This window comes from Anoplophora glabripennis, unplaced genomic scaffold, assembly GCF_000390285.2.
Source record: "Anoplophora glabripennis isolate ALB-LARVAE unplaced genomic scaffold, Agla_2.0 scaffold392, whole genome shotgun sequence".
Taxonomy (NCBI): domain Eukaryota; kingdom Metazoa; phylum Arthropoda; class Insecta; order Coleoptera; family Cerambycidae; genus Anoplophora; species Anoplophora glabripennis.
This window is the reverse complement of record NW_019416500.1, coordinates 391,234-417,343: the sequence shown is the minus strand read 5'-3', so window position 1 is coordinate 417,343 and position 26,110 is coordinate 391,234. Positions and strand designations below refer to the sequence as shown.

Sequence of the window (26,110 nt, the reverse complement as noted above, 5' to 3'; positions counted from 1 at the left end):
GCACACCTTCTGAGCATGGACAAGATCAACTTTTGGATAACGTTTTCTGGTATACTTTGCCAAATTTCAATTATTTTATTCTGTAAAGCTTTTTTGTTACTGAATATTTCTGTCCTTATCTTTCTTTCTACTTCTTCCTACAGGTTCTCAATGGGATTTAAGTCAGGTGATTGTGATGGCCAATCCAAAACTCATACATTATTGCCACGAAACCAATCTTTCACAAGCTGCGAGGTATGCTTAGGATCATTGTCCTGCTGAAATATGAATCTCGGAGGCATTTCCCACTCTGCATATGGCATCATAATGTTCTGAAGGATATCTCTTTACACAAAACGATCCATAATTCCATCAATGAAATGGAGAGGACCTATTATGTTTAAGGAAAAACATCCCCATAAAAATACAGTTCCACCGCCATGCTTAACACTTGGTGTTACATAAGCAGGATGGAATCTCTGATGTACGGGTCTTCTTATGCGACGCATACCATCAGCTAAATAATACTTTTTTCCGGTCATTTTCAGTCCAAGTCAAATGAGCTTTGGCAAACTCTAGCCTGGCAGCTCTATTTCTTGCTTCTACTAAAAAGCTTCCCCTCAACTAACTTTCTACGAACTGTGCGCTCACAGATGTTTAAATTTCCAATATCCGCCATAATTCTGGGACCTGACTTCCATGGATCCGAGCGACAAATTCATTTAATCAATCTGTTGTCATTTGCTGATGTTTTTCTAGGTCTGCCCGACTTCGGCATATTATTTAAATGTCCACTTTCTTGAAATTTGCACAATATCCTCGAAACTGTGTATCTGCCCACTTCAAACCGACGTGCAATGTCTGCCTGACTCTCCCCGTTATTAAACGCAGTTAATACTCTTTGCTTTGAGTCAGTATTGATAGCAATACCTTTAGGCATTTTGAGAAAACTTGTTAATATCGTAGGATTATCGATTATTCACTTAAACATTAAAGAAGAAAAAATATCGAATAAATAAAATTAATAACTGTTGCTTTACTTTTGTCTGCTTAAAATTAGCACACTTAAGACAAAAACCATATAACAACAAAACTGAACTGTCAAACCTAAAACCAAATAATTGAATGACAGCAACCTACTACGTAACGCTTGAAATTACGTTATTTTCTTAATTTTTTGTTATCAACTTCAGACAAAGTCAAAAATACATTTTTTACATAAATGTTGCTTTACATTTGTCCAATAGTGTAGGTCTTCAAAAGTGGTGCGTTAAACATACAGGGTGTTTTTAAGTAGAGTTCAAAAATCCAGGAGTGTATTGTATAGCCAAAAATAAGGAGTTTTTGTTATGTAAATGTGGGGTCTTAGGACAGCCATTGTCCAGCAACAGCGTTTCAAAAATTAAAAAAAAATCAGTTTTTAATTTTTAATTTCTAAACCGCTTGAGATAATTTAACCAAATTCGGTGTGCATATTTAGTATGACAGTAGGTATGAAACAAAAAATTACTAGCTTTAGAAACTTACCAGTGGTGGAGGTGTGGGTATCATCAACCATTATTTGCAAAAAAGATATATCACTGTATAGTATTACAAAGAAAATTATCTTCACTTTTTGTTTCTTTACACTTTTTTGTATTCCAGACCGATTAACAACAAAATTGACTTATTTGATCAAGTACATTTTTACGATACTTTTTACATTACTTAAAATAATAACAAAATAATTAATTTTGATCTCTACTTAATAACAGGGTTCATAGTATAAAAGTAATAAAGAATTCCCTGACTTTTCCAGGTTTTCTCAGACTTATAAAAAAAAATCCAGGTCACTTGTTCATTTTTACATACTAATTGGTATTTATGCATTAAATTTTTTCTCGACTGGACTTCATAATCTTTTTTATACCCTAATAACCTCTTATAAATAAAGGTTTCAAAACCACAAAAAGTATTCTCTTTCAAGAATCCAGGGCCGGCTTTCACAAAATTTCCAGTTGCAAACATTAAATTCCTTGAGTTTCATGAATATTTTTTAAATTCCCTGACTATTCCCTGCTTTTTCTGAAGAATAACAAATTCCCTGACTTTTCCCGGTTTTCCCGGCCGCTACGAACCCTGTAAGAAACACCCTGTATACTTTAACTCCGATAGATAATTTTTTTCTTTTTTATTTAAAATTCAAGAGCAAAATTTTTAAAATATAGAAGCATATTAGCTATTTCTTAACATAAAATTTAATATTTTAAATTTTTTTTCTCAAACAACTATTTATACTAATTTACTACCATTGTTTTTTTTTTAATATGGTGTTTTAATTTTCAAAATTAAAGTTTAACTAAATAAAATATTTTAATAAAAATTTCCAATATATTCCTGGTTTAAGAAAATTTTTATACTTTTTCGAATTTCTAGGGGAGGGTCAGCTGCCCTCCCCTACCCCCCTTTACCGACGCTCTTGCGTTGTTCATTACTTCAACAAAAGTTGTATCATTCAACATGGTACGAATGTGGGACCCGTCAAATATTCCTTCTTTTAGTTATTTGTCAGGATCAGGAGGCTGTGAGAAAATTTTTCTAAGTATTTGAAACAGTTTCCTTCTTTACTTAAAGCTCTTACGAACTGTTTTAACACGCTTGTATAGTTTAATTTCAAAATCTTAACTGTTTTAACAAAAAGTCGAAAATTACACTGATTTCGAGCTATTTTTGGGTTATGGGAAAATTCTTACGTGATGGGGCATTTCTAACGGCTCCATCATTTTCAGCGGGTCAAACTATGGCAGCGTATCACTGTTAAAAAGTATATGAATTTTTTTTTTATGCTGGTATTTAACTTATTTGAGAAGGTCAGTGATTATCAGTATTTTATTGTAATCTTGCTGGTCTCGTTAAATTATTATTTTATTTATTTAGTACATATTGTAATTACATCAGATGTATAGGTATTTTAAACGTACAGATATAAGCTTTGTTAATTTCTGCCGTTAGCTTCTGCATCTCTAAATAATCCCGGTCCTCCCGAGCGTTTCCTCTTGCAGGCGTGTGTTATGTAAATACGAATATAATCAAAATTGCATGCAAACAAACGAGTAAAACTGGGGAAGTAAGGTGTATGGAATCGGGGAAACGCACGGGAGACCCGTCCCAGTAAAGTTTGTACATGATAAGAAGCTATAATTCCATGAACTGTAGCAATGCCAAATGTATCATATATGTTATGACGTAGTAACAATAATAGTGAAAATAGGTGTTGTGTATGTACAAAGTGTAGTGGAACTCGAACCGTAAAAGTGTTGCGCAACGTCAAAAGTTGCCGCTCAGTTCACCATAAGTAGCACATACATTAAAACCGCAGACGTTTATTCTTTCATATTAGTTTTAGGAGGAGTCACGGAGCCAACATAAAAATATTTTTGTGATTTGTTTAGAATATAGGATATGAGATAATGTACAAAATTTATATAAATCTTGTAAATGTAGAAAGAAAATATTACAATTTAAATGAAATTATAAATGCCTTCCTGCCATTTATGGGTCTACCACGCTCGTTTGTCTTTATGCATGTTGCGAGGTGATAAATATTTTCAAAAAGTGGCCTTTAAACTTTTATTAACTACTTTGGATGTTATACGCAAAGTCTTGGATATCTATTTCTCTAACGTTTTATTCATTAGTAGTGATCTTATGTTCGACGACTAGGCTTAGATGTGTTCAAAAATGAAGTAGTAAGTGCCTTCCAAAAACTATGACCACTTATGTCATCCGAGATACTAAATTTTTAACAAAATTGTGCATTTTGATGTGTTTCAGTATGGTATCACCCTGAATGGCATGTTCTTTTTCATATCTCTGTAAATTACATTTATATAAACTTTATTATGTAAGCGAAAATAATGTGAGATTGGCATTTTTAGATTTTTAGACGTGTAATTACCCAAAATTCAGGTAAAAGCTTTATTTTAATGTATACTATAAATATAGTTCGATGTTAGTTCAAATATAACATAGCATAACCTACCTAAAGTTATGATAAATAGCCTCTTTAGTCAGTACGCAATAATTATTATTCATTCAAGTTGTGCTACTCGTAGAGACAGTCTGAGATTACATGCAATGGTCCAGTTGTACACAGGATAAGTTGTTATTAATATACATGTGCAGTTTACTTTGTATTATTTTTATATGACTTAATTTATTCAACTCCTTGAGTTTTTTCATTGTTTGAACTTATGCACATCATTATTTTATGTCTGTATGGTAAATAAAAATTTAAAAAACTGAAAATGACCTCACTTCGTTTATTATTCTTCCTTTTCATCTCTTCCCCCATATACCCCCAGTCATAATGTCATTAATTTTAGGCACAGCGATCAGACGTTATAGCGAAACAGCTGATTTCCTATAGTAGGATCATATTCGATGCAAAGTAATATATCATTGCCTGTCAAGGAATCCAGTGCAGTACAGTTTTAAGGGGTTTAGAAATTGAATAATAATTTCTTTATGCATTATGAAGGGATCATAAACTATTTATTTTAAATGTAAACTATTTATTTTAAATGTAATTATAAATGCAATTTGTCTTTTAAATTTCACATATGTACTTACTACATGTCACCTCTATATGCGCCACTGTTTACTTGTTTTTTGGAGACGGTCTCTGATTTACGACCAAGCTTCCCAAGTTAATATTTGACGTATAACCAACCACTTCTACACTCGATGCATCTGGGCGACTACAGCTACTACCAGAACACACCATTTTACATTCAATTTAATTTTAAATTTGCAATGGCTCATCTTATGCTTCCTAAATATGATGGCATGAGTTTCCTTTGATAAATCACTGACAATTTTTTGCTCTACTTTGCATCGAATATGATCCTACTATAGTTGTAGCCTCGTCCAGTTTTGCAATTGCTTTCAAAATCAAAGTGCAATGGATCTCAACTTTATTAAAATTTTATGGACAAATGAGTAAGTGTTTTTTAGACATTTTTGTCATTTTAAATAACCATGTACTATACATCTCTGAAAAGTAATACAATAAGATATATGTACTACAAACTGAATAATTATCTACTCGAACATATGTAATACTATAAAAATCAATCATAAATAACAGTGAAAACGTTAAGAATATTAAAGTTAGACCGGACAGGACGATGGGTAAAGATTCACTTTCGATGTAGGTCGGTGGTCAGGATGGTCCAAAACAGGGTTTAAATAATGATTTAAAAATTTTTTTTTTCAGCGTATATATGCAATTTAAAACTTTAATGGCGTATTTGTATTCTACTCATTTTTCTCTATCTTTCCTTAAAATTAATGACATTATGATTGAAACACCCTATATAAAAACTACTGAAATGATGATCAAGACAAGAGATTTCAGGGCATTTACTTAGAGAAGTAAAAGTGAAAAAATAGTTACATAGTAATAGTTGGGGATGGGACAAAGAAATAACAGTTTTATTTCCTGCCGACGAATGGAGATAAAACTGGTTTTTCTACAATCTATCCCCGACTACCATCATTTGAGCAAAAATTTTAAGGTTCCAAAAATATTTTTAAAGATAAGACATTGTTGTGTGGACATCCGCGCGCAAAACAATATTGTTAACTTTGTGGACCCACATATCTGTAGATTCATGCGAAAAAATCTGTATAAATCTGTAACAAAAATTGCAAACTGTAAAAAAAATTCATAAAAATTGAACGTAGCGTAGCTATAATTTTTGCTTGAGGTGCACCCAGGGCTGCACAAAAAAGCTTGCAATCAGTGACTTAAACTTGAACACGTTTTGATTTGATTAAAAATTGTCACACAGTCATCAACTTACCGATATGACAAAGATGATAATATTAGATCTTTTTTTTCTGGGGAGAGCCGTGCCTGCACCCTTCCCCCCTAGCTACGCTTATAAAACCAGTGATAGTGATAAAGAGCTTTGTTTTATTTATTTGATGTCTCAGTTATTCTCACCTAATTGGAACAGCATTCAGAATAGCTGAGATCTCACTTAAATAAAACTCGGCTAATACATTAGCTAGAGCATGCACTGTCTAAGATACCCCAGTTGGACTAAACTCTCGTAACTGTGCGCGCTATCACAAAAAAAAACAGACCTTTTCCAGACAGTCCATTTTATTTACGACTACAGCACAAAAAAATATTTCACTTATGAAAAGAAAACATGAAATGAACAACAAAGATCCTGTTTGGGATTTTTTTTCAAAATGTGCAAATATGGAACCCAAAATTGGATTAAAAAAGTTTCATTATCTTCCTTCAATTAGATTAGCTAAAAGATGGAGATAGTTTAGGACCTACAAGATTCACAATAGCCAAGTTTAATTAAGGATAAACATATTTATCAAAACCATAAAAAATCCTTAAATTTATAGTATTTAAAAATCTGAAATCGTGTCAAAAACCCGTAGATTTTCTAGTTTTTCCACTTATTATGGAATGGAATCACCCTTATTTGTCCCTTATTTGAAATGGTTATGATTTCCTCTGTCATTTATTTATATATCATTTCCTAATGTTTTTCTAACATTAATAGGTACATCATTCTTTCAAAAATTTAGTGGTTAATACCTATACTATATTTAATGAAAAAAAAAAAATCTATGATAAAATCAAACAATATAAAAATAAAAGTATATTTATTTATGTTCCATTGTTCCTATTGCAATTTGATGATAATGAACTTACTTTGCTCCATACAATAATGCATACTACATTCTTTAATCATAGGCAACCAATTATGCACTTGGTTTTGTTGATAATTGAGAGAACTTTTTTTGTCATTGAAGGAAAACATTCTACATATTTTTCAAATAGGTAAGTGGGAATACTAGAACAGAATATATAATTATTCTACAATTTTACTAATTAGTTATATTTTTATCATGAATCACAAAATCGGTGTGGATGGAAAGAGAACTGTTCTTGTATGGTCAGCTTTAGTTTAGGACCTTTTTATATTTAAGGTTGCACCGGCACACTGGCTATAAGCTGTCAAAATCGCCATGTTTTAATTGTAACATAAAGTGGAGGTGATTGATTGTCAGGAATGTTGTTATTAAATTTATATTTTTACAAAGGTATTTTGACCGTATTTGAATTACACCCGTCCCTTTTTGGTTGTCGTTTCGTTTTCCTTTTTAATTTCCTTTTCATTGTAAAGGTTGATACCCGTTTTTATTTGTTCGTCCTACTGGCTCATATTACCAAAATTTGCTTAATATACAAAATTCAGATATTAAGCATTTTCTTTCTAGTTTATTCACCAGTTTATTATTTTAAGCTTAAAGTGTGTAGAAATGAAATACCACGACTTGGCTTGTGTTCTATTTAGATTACTTTTAGTTCATTTAGGTACCTATATTGGTGTCAAGTTTGATGGTTAGAGAAAATAAGTATTCGTGTTTTAGAATGATATCCGAGGTGATGGCTAATGGAACTAAGGAAAAATGGGACCCAGGTGAGCCCAGAGTGCATTGGATATTGTTTTATTTTGTTAGCAATTTTATTTTCGTTGAACTTATTAAAGCTATCTTTAGTAGGCTTCTTATGGTTTGTTTTTAACATAACTTTAATATTGACTGCAATTAATTATTACATCCTGAATATTGTATGTGTATTTGCATTGTTTGGATTTTTCAAATTTGGATATGTGAATGTACAAGAATTTTTTCGTAATAAAGTTTTGTGGTAGGTACCTAAACATTGGTACATTAACTAGGTAGGTATTAGGTGTCAAATAACAATAAATGCCTGGCTTTTATGACTGAAGACATCAACCTGTGCTTTAATATTTATCCACTTAATTTTATCATATTAAATATGAATGTTTACAATGAATGAATTAATGCATGATTTTTATTCTATTTTGGGCATCATATTCCTAATAAATCATACTTTTTGATTGTGAAACTGTTTAAAGTAAGGGTAATAGCACAAATTTAAGTATATCGTGAATTTTAAATTTACTATAAATTTATTTTAAAGTGCATAAGTTCTGTATATCTGCATACTCGTTAAAAAAGAGGATAAGTACCTACCTAGCAAAAAATAACAAATCTGCTTGCAAATCTGTAAATAACAAGGAGAGTTTTTATATTTTAAATATATGTCGGATTTGTTATTTAGGGCATAAAGTAAATCAAATATATTGCTTCAAATTTCTACTAATTAGGTGCCTATACTATCAGTTGTGTTGAAACAATACTAGGTACCGAGATAAAACCGGATAATCAGTTAGTAATATACATATGTAGTGTATACAGGGTGTCCCGAAATTAATGGGACACAGCAAGTTTGGCTTCCTGGTGATAAAATAATGCGAAGCAGCCAAACTTAGCTTGGTCAAAATTCTTAAAATTTTTGGAAAGGATTCGAGGGTTTTCTGGGATGAGAAAAACGAATCCGTTGTTAATCTTGCTCTAAACGCTAAAGGGCGCTACATAATGTACTTTTTTTGGATAAACATTGGTCATAACTTTTTAATAGAGATATTTTCTTTGTCTCTTTTTCATCGTCAGAAATCTACTATTGCTCTGTGTTCAATTAACTATATATCACTAATCACTAATCTAAATAAAAAAAAATTAGATAAATATGGAACGAATACACTGAAGATGAATTTTTCGATACAAAACGTCTGAATCTTGTTTGGACTGAGGCGATATAGTATTGGGGGTCATGAAAGCTTGCAAAAATTGTAATAAAATGTCCAGGGTCGTATTTAAAAAAATGAAGTTGATGATGGTCCTGGAAAGACGAAACATTACATATAAAAATTGATTATGCCATTCGATAGAAGGCAAAAAGTGACAATGAGAAAGTGTTCTTCTTTTTTCAATATCACTTCAAATAAGGCTGACATTAAACAAAAACGGATTTCCAAAATTTCGGATTTCTTCAGATATTTCGAAAACTGATCATGTTAGCCTTGATTTCTCAGAGGCATAATGTTGGTCCCCTGATTACGGAACTTTGCCCCCATTTAAGGTACTTCGTACATCTTACTGCTTCCGAGAACCCTGTAGTGAGAAACGAATTTGTAACAGCCTGTATAATAAAATGCGAACGTATGGGAGTCATATGGAAAACTTTCTGTTTTGCCACCGAACATAAAATCGATAGTCATATTATGTTTTCGTTCAGAATAAAAAATCCAACCACTTTAACACATAATGTTTTAAAAAGTACAGTAGAACCTCGATAATCCGAACTAATTGGGACCGGGGGTGGTTCGGACTATCGAATCGTTCGGATTACCAAACAAAGTGCTTTCCAGGCATAGTAGCATGCAAAAAATGAACAGTGACATACTATTTCCCATAAAATGAGGAGCACGTTGTATTGTTAAAGGTACAAAATAGTTTGTTTAGTAGTAAGGTAACTATATTTGTTATATAACTGTTTACTGTAGCAGTTAGAGAGCAATTCTGATTACATACTATTTTTATTTTTCCCAAAACGGCGTTCGAATTGTCGAGCGTTCGGATTACAGGGGTTCGGATTATCGAGGTTCTACTGTAATATCATTTAAATTTATCAAAATATGTGCTCAGAAACTAAAGGTACCTATTCACATTACAGCACCTGTGCTGCCTAGTGTAAGTAAATAAATAAATAAATAATTTGTAATTGTATTTATTCTAATATTTTATTGAACAATTTTGCTGGTTTATTTTTTTTATTGATGTTGAGTTTATCTCATAATTCTGCAACATATATTTTTTCAAATTGTGCTTTTGTGCATTTTAGTTTTTACATTATCCATCCCGTTTCAAGCTGTTTATTTTAAAGAATAAATATTATTGTGTTTTATTGATGCTTATTTATTCACTCGGTTAAAAGCAATCTATAAAAAAATAAAGACAATGGTGCCGAAGATTGTTTTCATTTCGGAGTCGTACTGGCGCTGTAACTTTAAAATGCAATGGTAAATGATCGATAATTCCGAGGATAATTCCTTGAGATGGGTTGTTTAAATATTAATCGAAGCAATAAAATAACAATAACTTGCAGGCATTTTATTTGTAATCGTTGTTGACTGCAGCATGCCCTTGATAGAAGTATAGTGTGAATATTTTACTCGGATTTTCAAAATAATTTGTGATACGTAAACGGAAAATTAAATTTTGTGGAACTATAAGTATTGGATTAGTTGTAAAATTAAAGATTTTGCAACAGTTTTAATACGTGTTTCGTTTTGGATGTGGAACATTGTGGAATATGTAACATAGGTAATGCCGAAAAATGAATACAGGTCGCTTATGTGACATCGATCTTAGGTCCATTAATTTCAAAGGTATTTAGAATTATCAATTAAGCACAAAATTTATCTGGTAGTAAAGCCTATCTGAATATCGGTTACAATAAGTACATCCTGCTTCATTCAGAGAAATTATAGTTCGAGAAACAATAAAGACAACAGAATTGACAATTGAATACGACAGACGTAGCTATGCTACGGGATTGGGACTTCAGTTACATATATTTGAAAATATTACAAATGATATCACATCTTTGTATTATGGCATTAAATAGAGTGAAGTTTGGATAAGTAAATTACATACTCATTTTGATACACATGTTTGAGACAACCTGTATATATAATTATATACAGGGTCGGAAAGTCCCCGTGGTTCATCGATCGTTACGTGTTAGCGATAAAGTAAGTCATGCCACAAATAAGAAGTGGATCTTATTTGTGGAAGGGCGAAATGGGCGGTGTCTATTAGAGGCCTTCATTATAGCCATCTTTCTCTATCGCACGGATTTCTAAGACTTTCTTTATCGCTCTCACGTAACGGCCGATGACCCATGGGGACTTTCCGACCCTGTATAATAGACCAATCGAAATAACTGATTTAGAGGGGAAAAATGAAAATTGTTACCTGGACTTAGATAAGTGGAAATGGTAAAGGGGCTTATAATAATCATAAAAAAATTAATGCGTGAGCAAGAGCGACGGAGGGTTGATTTGAGGGATTAAAAAGTTATGAAAAATTGTATCACTGGGATTTCTGGCGAAAGTTGACGTCAATAAAAAAGTATCCAATACAAAAGTTGTAGATCATGATCATTTTTCGTTTTTTATTTCTCATTTCCGCAAAAATAATAACGAAACTTGGTGAAAGTATACCTTTATGTGTCTTAAATAATCACAATTTTTTTTAGATAAAAAAATCACGAAGTTTCTGAGAGGCCTGAAACAATTTTTTTCAAATAAAAATTCTACTTAGAAAAATCATCGTACAGAGTTCTGCCGGTAATCATTTTTTTCGTTTTGATATATACTATTTGGTGAAATAAAAAAATCTGTAATCACATTTCAAAGACATGCTCAAAAATGCAAAAAAATTAAAAAATAACTTGCAACAATGAATTTTTTAATTTTTCAATGAATGTTTCAGTAATTGTTGCAACAATGAATTTTTCATTTTTTCAATGAATGTTTCAGTAATTGTTGATAATTTGTTTAAATTAAAAAACATTCAAAAACTGATTACACCATTTAATTCTACGGAAAAAAAATACAAAAAACTGTGTCTCATTGTTTGATCCAAAACTTTATTTTTGTACAGTATAGCTATAAACATAAAATCGAATAGTGAATAAATAAAATAAACAATAATTTTTTTCGTAGGATCGATTACTGTACTTATTTTATTTTTTTTTTAATTTTGATGAATTCATAGATATACAGTGTGTCCAAGATAAGGATGGGATAGCATTAAGATCTGGGAAACGGTAAGAGATACGGGGTGGCTCAGATTAGAAAAAAGTTGTGTTTTTTTACCTAACAATATGCCGTTTAGAAAGTTTTAAAATTCCGGGCAGTTCCGGAGATAGCCGGAAAAACCCGAAATTTTGCAAAATTGTTTAATTTTTTTCTGGCTTTATTTGAAAACGAATTTTAAAATAAATTACATATTTACAATGCCACTTTTTTCGCTCTATGGCGTCATTTTTACAATCCGACGTTTCATCTTCGAGGGGCCATCATCGGGTTAATTTTTTTAAATACGTCGCTGCTATTTTCATGACAAAATCTAAAGTCATTTTTAATTCTGAATTAGAGGATATTACTGCTGTAATCGCTTAAAAAGTTTTTAGCTTGATTTAGCTGTCATTTAAAATTTTTCCTGAGTACGGCTCTGAACGCTTTCAAAATATCTATTGGATGAAGTCACAATAGTATAAAAGTCAATACCGCACAAAATATCCAACAATTTTTTTTACTACTATGTACACTCGACGCAAGATAAAGATTTCCAACCTAAAAGGCATACTACTTTTACAGGGGTGAGCCGGTGGACTATTAATAGGAATTTTGGGAGGCATCAATAATTAGGGGCGTGTCATTTTTTTTTGTGTAGGCACGTGCAATACATAACAAAAAATTGCAGGTCTGAAGTACATATATGCATTATAAAAAGAGAAGAGTATACAGGTTTTGAAATAATTTTGTCTTGCCACATTATTTTTCTTGTCCATGAGAAAATTAATATTTTGAAATAAGAATTTGTGTCATATTTTGCAGAAAGTAGGTAGGTCATGAAGGCAACAAAATAAAAAAAATATCGTAAACTACAGTTTTATTATACTTATACAGTTTCGGGAGGAAAGGGAAATATTTTAAGGACGTGTTCTGGAAGTGAAAATAAGTAAATAAGTTCAAGACATTATGGGTCCCGAAATGTTTCCTTTCCGAGATAGATGTCGAAAGAAATTTAAAATCAGGTTTTTTCTAAATAGTATCTCGAAAACGATTTAAGATATTACACTGCCACTGTACTAATTATACACCAAAGCTCAGTGTAATATCTTAAATTGTTTTCAAAATATTTAGAAGAACAGGATTTTTTTAAATTTTACATCTATCAGAAAGGAAGCATTTCCGGGCCCATAGTGTTATGAACTTATTTACTTATTTTGACATTATTTTATAAACAAAACAAAAACAAAACGAGTTATCACGGAAATATTATTTTTGGGGGTGAACATGAGGGTTAGTTTGCATTCGTTTTAGGATAAAAGAAAAAATATTAGTCGTTATTAATATGTATTTACCTTTTTGAGATTAAAAATGGATATTGAGCATACAATAATTTAAAGAAACACATGTTTACTGACGCACGCGCATTGACAATAGCGAACGAAATAATCTATCTTTGTCATAAGCATACGAGTTGTCCACAACTTCGGTACCATGAGTGCGACAAAGCTAACGTGATTTTTTATTTTTGTCCTGGCAGTGTCGTAGGAGCTAAATAAAATTCAAAATATAAAAAGGTAAATAAATTTGTATCTGTCTAAAAAACAAACGTAAAAAAAAATCGAAGGCAACTTTTCATTATTTTAAATAATCAATGGAATAGTATAGAAAAAAAATTGTTTTAGTTTTGTTACATCATTAAAATTAACGACTAAAAATTTGAACTTGTTACAACTTTCTTATTAAAAATTAAAAATTATATCTATTTCTCTGAAAAGAAAAGTTACATTTTTTAAGTAGATTGAAAAAAAAATACAAAATTCATTTTTTTCTGCTTATAATTTTTTTTTAAATTTTTGAAATCTTCCCTTAAGTTCCAGCCTCCCTAACTGTTAATTTTAATAGTACAATAAAAAGTCAAGAGGCCATTTTTATGTAGAATTGTGTGCTTTACAACTTTTATAAGAAACTTCAACTGATCATTGAGGGCACCTATACAGTGTTCATTAATGGCGTACAGAAAAACCAGAGGCCCATTCTGTGGCTAAAATTAAGTAAATTTTTTTACACACACGTAGGCTTTTAAGGCCGACGCACAGTGGGAAATATTGGAAAAAATTCTCGCCACTCGCCAATTTTCATCGTCTCGTCGTGATTTTTTTTTTTAATAATCTCGTGGCAATCTGAATTTTCATATTCCGGAGAGGTTTTTTCGAAAACCCTTTTTTATATTTTTTAATGCTTAGGGAGCGACCCAACCTCAATGTCGAAGAAAATTTTTTTAAATACTCGATGTTCAGTTGTAGAAAAAAATGTTTAAGAAGTATCTGCTATTAATAAAATTGATTATTATGACCCTTGATGATATATTTGGAGTTAGGTTTTTGAAGAAAAAACATCAGATAAGTATATCATCAAGGGTCATAATAAGGGGCGCTCCCTAAGCATTAAAAAAAAGTTTTTCGAAAAAACCTCACCGGAATATGAAAATTCAGATTACGAGATTATTAAAAAAAAAAATCACGACGAGACGATGAAAATTGGCGAGTGGCGAGAATTTTTTCCAATATTTGCCACTGTGCGCTGTATCCGAGCTGCAGGATTTCCAAAATTAAAAAAAAATTAAAATTTTTAATTTTCTTAAATCCATTCAATCTAACTATTCGTAAGTAGGTAGTAGACGTTTTGCAAGATTTATTAACTAGGATGAATCGATTTTTCTATTGTAATATAAATGCAACTCTTTTAATAGAAACACGATAATAAAAAATGCATACGGAGTCGGCTATAAGAGTTTGTCGATTAGTCCCATTTTAAAAATGCCATTCTACCAGGAAAGCATTTTTGTACAAAACTCGTAAAATGTCAGATGTGACGGTAAAATATTGTCACACGAGTTTAATGGGAACGCCCCATATAGACAAGCGGTTAAGCCATCGTATTTCAAACAAAATACGATTCAGATTGGAAACCTTTATCTTGCGTCGAGTGTACATATTGGCAATATTAATTAGAAATAATAAAATATATGAAATATTTTAAATCGTATTATTTTTTTATTAGGTACAACTTTTTAAATTATTGATTAAACAAAATTGGTTCATTAGAAGGATACGAATTATGATAGGATTTTGTTGAAAATTTGAATACCCAGGCCAAGAACTTTTCAATCAAAATATTTTCAAAACTGTTACACTTCCGCATATACCGGAAATTGCATCAACTTTGTTATTTTTAATAAAACCCTGTATATTATTGCATTTTTGGATTCTACGTTAAATTTTAGGGTCACATTGTATAAACTTTTCTATTTTAAAATTAGCCGTTTTCAACATAATGCGATTTAAAAAAATTGCATACAGCACTGTTAGCGTCAAAAATATGCCTCGGAAACAGTTGACTCGGAAATCTTTATTTTTGGGATAACAAAAGTAGTAGTCATGGGGTTCCTTACGATGTTTTCAAAATTAGCCAGTTTTATACAGGGCCCTGAAAACTAATTGACAAACCTGAGGAGATAAAACAAAGTAAACTAACTGTCGACGAGAGCAAGCAAGACACAATCACATCCGCACCATGTAAATAACCACACTGAACTTGACCTAGTTACTGGATTGTAAACAGTTGATCAGTTGATTTAGTAGGGCGATGTAGGGTCGGCGTAAGGTTCACGTAATAATGTATTATCAATTTCCTGGAACACACTAGTTCACAGGCTGCTTAGCGAAAGTTGTTTATTTCCATCCTTTGTATCTTTTTGTATCTTTTGTATCTCTTTGAAGGATTGCACTTATTCCAGAAACACGCTGTATATACGATATTTAAAAACTCATATAATGTTAACTCTTGTGTTTCTACCAACATGGGTCCGTTCCAGCCTCGTTTATGTCTATTATTTCACAGTATTCTAAAATGTTTCATTTTCTGACATTTTCAAAATATTTCCAAAATGCCATTAATATTTATATGATTTGGGTTGTGAAATGTATTTAAAATAAACATATTTTAAGTATTCAAATAATGTACTCAATCAAGAGTGTGCGTACAAACTAGCACTTAAATAATTTTGTAAAAAAAATATGTACGCCACAGACTTTTCTGCTTTTCTTTATACAGGGTGTTGCCGTTTTAAACGTAGCAACTTTAACAGTTGATAGAGGATTTAAAATTTGAAGAAGAAAGTGTTGAATTTCATTTTTTTAAAACTATTTTCGTGATATCTAAAAAACAGTAAGTACTAACGAAACCAAATTAGGTACGTTTTGTGGCAACATGATGTCCTTTAAAGAGGACCTATAAACGATTCACTACAACGACCAGTGGCGTGCTAGATGTGTAGTTAGTGCCCTCTCTTTTTAATAGAATTTGTCTGCAAGTGACCCATTTTAAGTATCACGTCGAAGTCACCACTTGAGGGTTGCTTTCGGTGTGCATCAAAATAAAACTCTCAACGGTAAAATAAAAGTATTTTTATTGAAAACAAAGTGTGGTGAAAATAAATGTTGTCGGGGCGAGCGTTCGCTGAAGAATCCTCTTGTGGAGTCGCTTGCAGGTATATGTATTCAGTCCCTGGCACCAATCTGCCGTGGTACTCTTCCGGGAACTATAGCGCTTACAACGGTTAGTCCGGTCAAGCGTCAGTCTGGCGCTCTTAACATGATACTTAAGATGGGTCACTTGCAGATATGTACCCACAACAAGTTAAGAATGATAATTAAGGATAACTCCTTTTTATGTCGAACATTTAAAATGGTCATTTCGTTGAGATGTTCAACGTTTATGTGGTTTTCAGCCTTAACACGTCTCCTTACGTCCCTTCAGCAAGCTAGCAACCTGCCATCGACCGAGGAGGAATTAGGATTTCTGAGCGATTTGCTACAATCAAAGGAACTACACGCCCTATTCATCGTTCACCACAAGGTGATCAGTAATGGAGCAAGCGACAAGTTCTTCCCGATGCTGTCGACATCGATGGATGTCATGGCTGATGTCCTGGAGGAGCTCGTCAATCGGCCGTACATGTCGGACGACTGCAAAGAACTTTTTTACCTTCTTCAAAAACCTCATGTTCAGGTTTGTACTAGGTAGTATTACGGTTTATTTTACGATTTATTTCAATATATTTGCAATTAATACAAGATGTTTCTCTGGTTATGTTTTTAAACTCATCTGTAGAGAGCCTTAATTACCTACACCTGACTGATAGAATAGGTATTAGCTTTGTTTGTGGTAGCGATTTTGAACAAGTGATTCCAACCAAGGGAATTTCACCCTAGTTTTAGGTACATTTGCGCTTGTAGGGAAAAAGGAAGGACAAAAAATCCAAATCTTTTGTATACAGGGTGATTCAGTCATAATGTCATTAATTTTAAGAGCAGGTAGAGAAAAATGAGTATAATACGATGGCGTGATTAAAAAAAAATTTAAATGCATATTTAAGCTGAAAAAAAATATTTTCAAATCATTATTTAACCCCCTTTTCAGGCTGTTACTGACCGGCTGACGTCACAATATTATGCACGGCTACGATATGAACCTATGAACAATGCGCCCTAGATGCAACGTTGCCATATTTATATATTTTCGCTCATATAAAGACAATAAATAAACGGTTTTGCTCACGTCAGCCAATAATAATTTAAAATGCTATAAATTATTTTTTATTTATGCAATCAACATATTAAATTGTTATTGTTGCCCAGCAAGAACCTCGAGGTCTAAGCATGCCTTGCCAAAAATCAGTTTTTATTAGCATCATAATTTTAATATTTTAACAACATTTGCTGTAAGCCCGAAGGGGAAGGTTTTCAAACAATTCTACTAAAAATTAGTAACGCGGCCCATTCAGATGTTCAGGTAGAAAATGCGGCCCAATTAAACGATCGCCATTGACATTGACACCGAATCTCCTCTGAAAGCTATACCACCGACGAGTAGTGTGCGGGTAGTAGTGTGTTTCATCTGACCAAATGTGACTATTATGGCTGCAAAGAAATTAGCTGTTTCACTTTAAATAAGATTTAATATTGAAGTTACAAAACCCCAAAAGTTCAAATAATTTAAATTTCATTTCATAACCATTTCAATTTCGTTACAGAAATAATGTCATAAAAAACCAACACTCACTAGATAAATTATAAAGAGAGGATAAATTGTATGCAGTATTTAAATATTGACTGCAATTAGAAGAGAGACTTGTATATTCCATAAAAAAACAATGGGACGGAGACAAATAAACAACTCGGTACGTCGTGTTTCCGACCTAGGATAACCTGTGGTTCAGTAACCTTTTAACCCAGTTTTAATTTGCACACGTGCACCATATAGTCCAGGAGCCAGATGTGCAAACAACTTATTCTTAAATATTTGACCTCTTGAATCCAAAGAAACTTGGTCGCAAAGCCTGAAAGTGGTCAGTTTAATTGTTATCAACAAATTAAATGTTTAAATGGCTGTAAAAAGTTTATTTTTATAGCTAGTACAATTTATTCGCTAATAGTTACGTTTTCTCATAACAAATATGTATTTTTTTGAAAATAAAAAAAAATTAACTTTAACTAAAATTATTGCAAATTTAGGGCAAATTTCTTACATTTTCCGTCTCCGTGCGCACTAATTTTACCATATCTGGTTCTACTGGACGGATTGAGACGCACGACATCTCATTTTAACGCTTGAACTTTATTTTACAAGATAGGTAAGTTCTATTTATTTATTAATTTATTTAATAATTAATGGCATCTTAGAAAGTTGTGAAATTTCAACGAAAATGCCGGTTTTAATTGTTTACAAGGTTTTTTTTATTATTCAACTTCGACGAAAAGCCAAAAAAGTTACCGGATATTGTTCTTTGCATTCTAACAATCAAGCAAGGCATGAAATCATTGTTAGGATGCGAGGAACAATAACCGGTAACTTTTTTGGCTTTTCATAAAAATTGAATAACAAAAAAAGTTTTATAAACCAATAAAGCCAACATTTTCGTTGAAATTCCACAACTTTCTAAGCTGCCATTAATTTTTAAATAAATTAATTAATCAATGGAACTTACCTATCTTGTAAAATAAAGTTTAAGTTTTAAAATGAGATGTGCGTCTCAATCCGTCCAATTGAACCAGAGATATGGTAAAATTGGTGCGCGCAGAGACGGAAAATGTAATATATTTGCACTAAATTTGCAATAACTTTGGTTAAAGTTAATCTTTTTTTAATTTTCAAAAAAATATATGTTTGTTGTGAGAAAACGTAATAATTAACAGATAAAAAATTGTACTAGCTATAAAAATAAACTTTTTACAGCCATTTAAACATTCAATTTGTTAACAACAATTAAACTGACCACTTTCAGGCTTTGCCACCAAGTTTTTTGGTTTCGAGAAGTCAAAATACTTAAAAATAAGTTATTTGCAGCCGTGGAATTCTGTTTGGCTACGGAAACCTATCTGGCCCCTAGCCCCTAGACTAATACGAGTGTAGTAGCAAAAAGTTGTCGGTCTTTTATCAAAGGAAAATCGTATCAACAAATTTAATTTAAAATCTAAAATACCGGCTATGTTTTCGTAGTAGCTGTAGTCGCCCAGGTGCATCGAGTGTACGAAGTGGTCGGTTATATGTCAAATACTAACCTGGCGAGCTTGAACCTGAACTTGGCAACGCTGTTCCTTTAGCCGACAACTGTTCGTGACATTACGTTACAAAATTTTCCGAGCATCCGGGCATCGGCAGGGCAGCCCTCGTAGCGGGAGTTATGGGTTGATTTCCTTCATTTTTAAAAGTCGAGTAAAAAATTTTTTTTTCCGATTTTCTGTCTTTATTAAGCCTTCCGAATACGTGGTTAAAATTAATGACATTATGACTGAATCACCCTGTAGAATAATGTATAGAACAGTGGTTTTAACAGGTACCTACCATAGAATCATAAAACCGTTTGTGAGGCCCATTGTTAATTTTCTACGCCAACCAAAAATTGTCAAAAATGAAAATATGAGAATCTAAATTCTATTTAACATGAAACTACACGAAAAATTGTGTCATCCCGTGAACGGTGAGCAACTATGTATCATTTTAACTCAAAATTAGTCAAGTTTTTATTATTTTTTGTCCACATTACCGATACGTAAAAATTAAAAAAGTTTCAGTCATATTTGCTCCACCGATAAGGGATAATTACACCAAAGATCAAATAAATTTTTAAATTCTCCTCTTGAAAAATATAACTAGTGAAATTTTCAAGTTGCTTGATGAACGAACAGTGAAGAAAGTGGCTAATTCTAGAATTGGTTTGTTTTTTTAACCGTAACATCAAGAAACTCCTTTAGAAAGCGGTTTTCGAGATTTCAAACTGTCTTGAGCAATCAATGATTGGAGAAACATTCGGATTCGTGATTTCATTGCTCCATAACCCCATATCCTAGTAGCTTTATTACCTCGTAACCCCATACGGAGTGGGCGAGTATGTAGATCCATGAACTATGTGGGAAGATCGACCTCATACAGGACCCAAAGGACCCAAATTACAGACTGTGTGTTGACAGGCGTTCCTAACACCATAATCCTACAACCCCTTAACGCCATAACAACTCAAGGTGCGCCAGGAGGTATAATCGCGAACCTCTATGAGAATAAGGATTTCATATATCAGTTGACTTTATGTTGATGAGAAAGGAGGGTTAAATAACTCCATAATTCCGTAACCCTATATCTCGAGGAATTGGGTCCCGTGCAATCTTTAACATGTGGAATGTAAGCTCCTGTAGATCCATGATCTGGGGTCTACAGATTTGTGTTGCAAAGTCACCTGGGTTTTTTCTTTTTGTATCTACACTCGAAAAACGTAATCGTAATTCCTTGACTGTGATGACGATTTTTTTCGTTCAAATAACAGGTTACAAAATTATGGGGTTATGGAGATAAGGGGTTGTGGGGTCATGAGGTTACGGGGTTATAGGGTTGCGTTATAGGGACTACAGAGTTATGAGGTTACGGGGTTACGTAGTCATAGGACTACGGGGTTATGCTGTAAAGAGATCAGGAATTCCAATGATTTTAAAATCACTCAAACCGGTTTGATATATCGAAAACTGCTTTCTAGATGAGTTGCATGATAGTCAAAAAACGAACTAACCCTCGAATTCTGATTTATTGACTCAAGTTCAGCTCTGTTCTATTTTTAATGAAACACGCTCTATTATGCACTGAATAATACAGGGTATTCAGGTACTTGATACAAAAAAGTCGAGTACAAATAGATGAGGTCACAATAATAACAGTTCTTCATAATTTTTTTTTGATACAGGCGTTCAAATGTGGAAATTCAAAAGTTATATTTATTTACAGTCTCTAAACTATTAACTTCTGCATGATGCAAATTTGGTGATCGATAACACATACGTATAACTTGTTTTTGATGTTATAAGTGAAACTTCATTATGCCCAGAACGCCAGGGGAGGTCTATGCTCATTATTAACAACCCAGAATTTTTGCATAGAAATGCTTTTTCATGTATGTACAAACAAATAACATTCGTAGGCTTCAGAGGTGTGTGGAGGTGGAAGGTGTCCATATTGAAAATGTATTTTGATAGATTGCTTTCTTTTAAATTATTTTTTTAACTTCTTTTAATTTATCCTTGTTTTATTTTTCTATTTTGTGTTATGTGTAAAGTGTGTTTGTCAAATTTTGTTAGTGAAAATTACATTAGTAGACAGTAAGATTTTTTAAGCTCTTACTTTTAAAATATGTACGGTTCTAACATAGTATTTATGTCCAATAAAAAATTAAAAACAAAAAATGGTGGAGGCACCGTTCGATGTGCACTCTGATATAAAATCACAAATATTTCCTAAACTGTTAATTTTAGCGAGTTGAACAAAAAGGGTATTATCGTTGGCAAATTCTTCAGGGAACTTATTTTTGATACAGGCAGCTTGCGATCGTCATCTATGCAAACATTGTGGGTTATTAACCATTGGGCATAGACCATCCCTGGCGTTCTGGGCATAATGAAGCTTCACTTACAACATTAGAAACAAGCTATACGCATGTGTTATCGATAACCAAATTTGCATCATGCTGAAGATAATAGTTTAGAGATTGTAAATAAAATACCTTTTTAATTTTCACCTCTGTTGGACCGTAACTTATTAACGAAGGTCCGTATGAAAAAAAATTATATGAAGAACTGATATTATTATGACCTCATCTATTTGTACTCGAGTACCGGGATACCCTGTATATAAACTTCCCCGTTTTATTACCCCATATACCTAGACGCAGGTATATTTACAGTTCATTTGTTTTCAGAGATTATTTTTTTCAAATTACTGTAAGTTTAGGTTTTAAAAAATTGCCAAGTTATGTTAGAGCATAAATACAAGAAAGGTAAGCTAATTAAATGCATAAGTTACGGTTATTATATATATTTTCAAAATTACTTAAAAATTATTATTTTTGTATAAATTTTTCTAATTGTTGAAGTTTACGGAATATTTTAACTGATATTCCTTTGAATCGAGCATATATTTTTCTAAACCAGACATCGTGAAGCCTTACCGCGGTGTTTTTAAAATGAGGTCAAAACACTAAGTCAAGGAAACTATCCGCAGTGAGGATAAAATAGGAGATGTATAAATAACTTGATCAATACTTGAAACAACCACTTTATAGGACACGTGAGTGCAATGTGTTCCGGATTAAACTTCACACTATCGTGCTGTTTACAGGAAAACTTTTTAAATATAACTCAAAAACTATCATTTAAATCTAGATGGCAAAAATAAATATTTATTTTGAAGCCGAATATAATTACTATACCCCTGTGTTATTGTACCGAGTCTTACTGCATTATATATGAAAAATTATAATTTATACAATATCTTTATGAATCCGTGAGGTGAGTCAAAAGTATACAAAAGTCAAAGAGTATTGTTATTTTCGTATTACCTTTTTTTTATTGTACCTACTTTCGATTTTTGTTTCCTAATCATACACCTCCTTTACTTTTAAATATTTTTATTGTTTTCTCAAGTTTGTAGGTGTAGTAAAGCCACTCAAAAATTGGAAAATTTTATTTATTACGATGTAAATTAATGTCCAAAATAACAAAAACAAAAATTTTATTTATTAATTATATCAATTTTTTATATGAACTAGTGAACAAAATTTGTAATTAAGCATCATAAAATCTTAGAAATAGATGTTAAGTCGATTTTTTTCGCGAATTAAGGCTTTTAGGAACATTGTAGAGTATATTTATTTTCGACAGGTTACCTCGGAAAAAATAATTCTATAATACAGCTAGGATGATTTTGGGTGGATATTAAAGTGCATATCCATATTATGTATAGCAGTGCAATCAAACCTACTTATTTTACCTTCAAAAATTTGATATTCCACGCCGTAGGTATATGATACGCACTGTTTTGGATTTTAGGGTCTCCTATGTGCTCACGATTCTGTAGCACAGAAGGATTACTACCCCCATTTACCCGAAATACCTCCTCAAGACGTTGACGAAGATGAAGAAACAATCAAGATAGTGCAACTCGTCAAAAGTAACGAACCATTAGTAAGTAGCTATGATTATTTGAGTTTTCACGCAACACAATGTACGCGAATACATTTTTCATTTTCTCGATGTACATACATAGATGAATGTATTATCCTCGTAACGAAAGCAATACATTTTCGGTCATAAAACTGTATCTCTTAAAATACACTCTAAAAATATTGTGCGACGATCATAAGATGTGCCTTTATGAGTCAATATTCTGAAAATATACATGTAACACATGCAGTATTTATAGAACTGGAAGGAATTCATATACTTGCAGTTTAAGAAATACACTTACTGGTTATAGCATCTTTATGAATATTATATTGATATTCGTTTCAAGACTTAGCAGTAAAAAAAACGGCGACGGCGTTTCTTTCAAATTTTCCCCTTATGATAGGTAGGTATATAATTAATTACTGATATTAATATGATACGTGCTACGTGCTTACATATTTTTCCCTGAATAAAATAAAAAAATTTGTATGTATCCAAAATATAAACGTAGGTAAGATGAGTGACTGGGCTGTTTTATAAAAATAGATAACATTCCACTCCCGACTTTTCTAGAACTAACTACTGCTCTATTAATTCTGATTACAGTGACTTTTTCATAAATATTTTTTGAGTTGTCGGTTTTTAAAGTGACGAGAGTTACAGGCAATTAAGGTAACTGATGAGATTATATGAAGCAAATTAGGATGGAAAAAGTATTTAGTAGTTTCATTCGATAGTATTTGGGACATATACATAAAGATATTTTCTTACAGCGTCCCACAAAATTAATTTGATAAGGTGTGGTGGCCTTCTCAAAATTATTTTAATATTCAGGACATTATATATGCATTTGTTTAGGGAACACCTTATATTGTTTTAGCTGGCAACAGTGTGTAGCTTTAGTCTTACGATTATAGAAGCAGATTATTTTAATAGAATTCCAAAGAAAAAAATTCCTATACATGTGTCGAGAAATGCTTATTATCCAGGTTAGAATTTCTCAAAATGATTTGAATGAATATAATCGGGACGCCTTGTTGTACAGTGGTTTTTAGGGGTTGAAAGGGAAAAATTCTTTTATTAGCTGTAAGGTAACTTTTATTTTAAATAATTGTACAATTTAATCATTCGAAATCTTTAAAAAGTAATTTTTTATCATTATTTTTTGCATAGGGGTACTTTTCAAGGGTTAAATAAAGGGTCGAAAAGATCAAATATATCATAAAACATGTTCGAGAAGATGGAACATTATTTAATCTTTGTGCTTGAACAAGATTTTTATCAATAAAATGCTTAAAACTTAATTTTTTCACTTAGGGGTAGTTTTTACCCCTAAAAACAAAATGCGTCAATCGGGCTTATGTCACTTTTGAACTTGAGCTTAAGATGAGCTTTATTCTGAATTTTCATGCAAATCCATCTAGTTTCAAAGAATTCGGAGGTTACAGCTGATTTTCAGCTTCAATAACTGTACTAAATGTTTTCATTTATTTAAAACAAACAACTTCATTTTTCAAAGAAGGTAAATAATTTAAATGTTGCTAGTTTAGATGAAGATATCAAAATTTATCTTCTGACCTTATTAAATAAGTCAAAAGTTGACCTATTTCAAAGATATTTTTCTTAAAAAGTATAAAACTTTATTACCTACAATATCTGGAAAAAACTGTTGTGAGCAATAGACTTTTTTTAGTAGTGACGTCACATGCGGCAAATAATAGGCAACCCCCTAGTGCACACTGTCATGAAGAATTTCTTAATATTTTTGCTAGATCGATTTTCGACCTATTTGGACATAAAAAATGGTCACAAAAAATGGCTTCTTTGTCATGACCTTAAATATCGAGATATTCTGGAAATATTTAAGAAGTTTCAAACCCCAAGTGACAAACTAATAGAATTATAGAATTTATATATTTAAATTTATAGAACAATATTGACTTTTATAGTAGGTAATTAATAAATTACAATTATATCAATGTTACTGAGCATGCGCATTAAAGATAATTTCATGTAAGCGAAGTAGCCGCGCAACAGGATATCATTCAAGAAAAGTTTTGGTATTGGTTAAGAGTACGTCTATAATAAACCACTTGAAGAAAAAAACACTCGATAGACACACTGATACAGTACAACACCAAGAAAAACAATAAAAATACTTCGCACAGAAGTACACAAGGGTCAGATTCGGTCTTTCAACTACGACAGTTTGTTGCGTGTTGCTTAAATATGTGACATCACACTAAAAGAGAAAATATCTCGGAAACTAAATGTTTCCCGATTGATGTTTAGGGATTTTATTATTTTTTGTGATTTTAACGGGTGTCCCAATATTCCGCAAGATTTGATTTTTGCGTCATTTGTGTGGCAAAGTCTGGCCAACGAAAAAAAAGTGACAGCTGACAGTTCAGAGTTATTAAAAAAGGAGGAAATTTTTAAAATAATGAAGATTTGGCAGCTACAATTCGTAATTTTCAAATATGGTCGGAAGTGTGTTGCTGTTTTTTCTGTCAGAATTACTTCTTGCGTGAATTTTGGGATACCCCTAATCATCACCATCTGATAAAATTTGTACTATGTAATTCAAGACACACGTCTCTGTAGAAATCACTTTGTTAGTTTTTCTTAATTTTGTTTTGGCACCATTTCTAGTTGATTAGCGAGTAGATAAAAGACATAGATTAAGTGTAGACTGACTAATACCAAAGAAATTCATCTTATCTTTCTTTTTTGCAAAGACTGGGGCACAAAGTGCTGAACCGATAGTTGTAAGTATTTCAGAAATACATAAGCATTTCCCCCCTTTCTTTCTTAACTTTGCACATATACCTGCAC

The 26,110-nt window shown here is 32.0% G+C and overlaps 1 protein-coding gene across 4 annotated transcripts in view; it reads left to right on the top strand.

Annotated features, from left to right (window-relative positions):
• The first annotated feature begins 7,018 nt into the window (after positions 1–7,018).
• The window catches only part of LOC108909786 (MAGUK p55 subfamily member 7), a 32,223-nt gene continuing 13,131 nt past the window's right edge, over positions 7,019–26,110 (top strand). For 3 of the 4 annotated variants that reach the window (XM_018714213.2, XM_018714212.2, XM_018714210.2), the window contains exons 1-3: positions 7,388–7,475; positions 16,519–16,799; positions 23,159–23,293. In XM_018714213.2, coding sequence (XP_018569729.1) covers positions 7,394–7,475; positions 16,519–16,799; positions 23,159–23,293 — 498 coding nt within the window. In that variant the 5' untranslated portion in view covers positions 7,388–7,393. Of the gene's footprint in view, positions 7,096–7,387; positions 7,476–16,518; positions 16,800–23,158; positions 23,294–26,110 lie in introns of those variants that run through there. The other variant, XM_018714211.2, reaches the window with a different exon arrangement.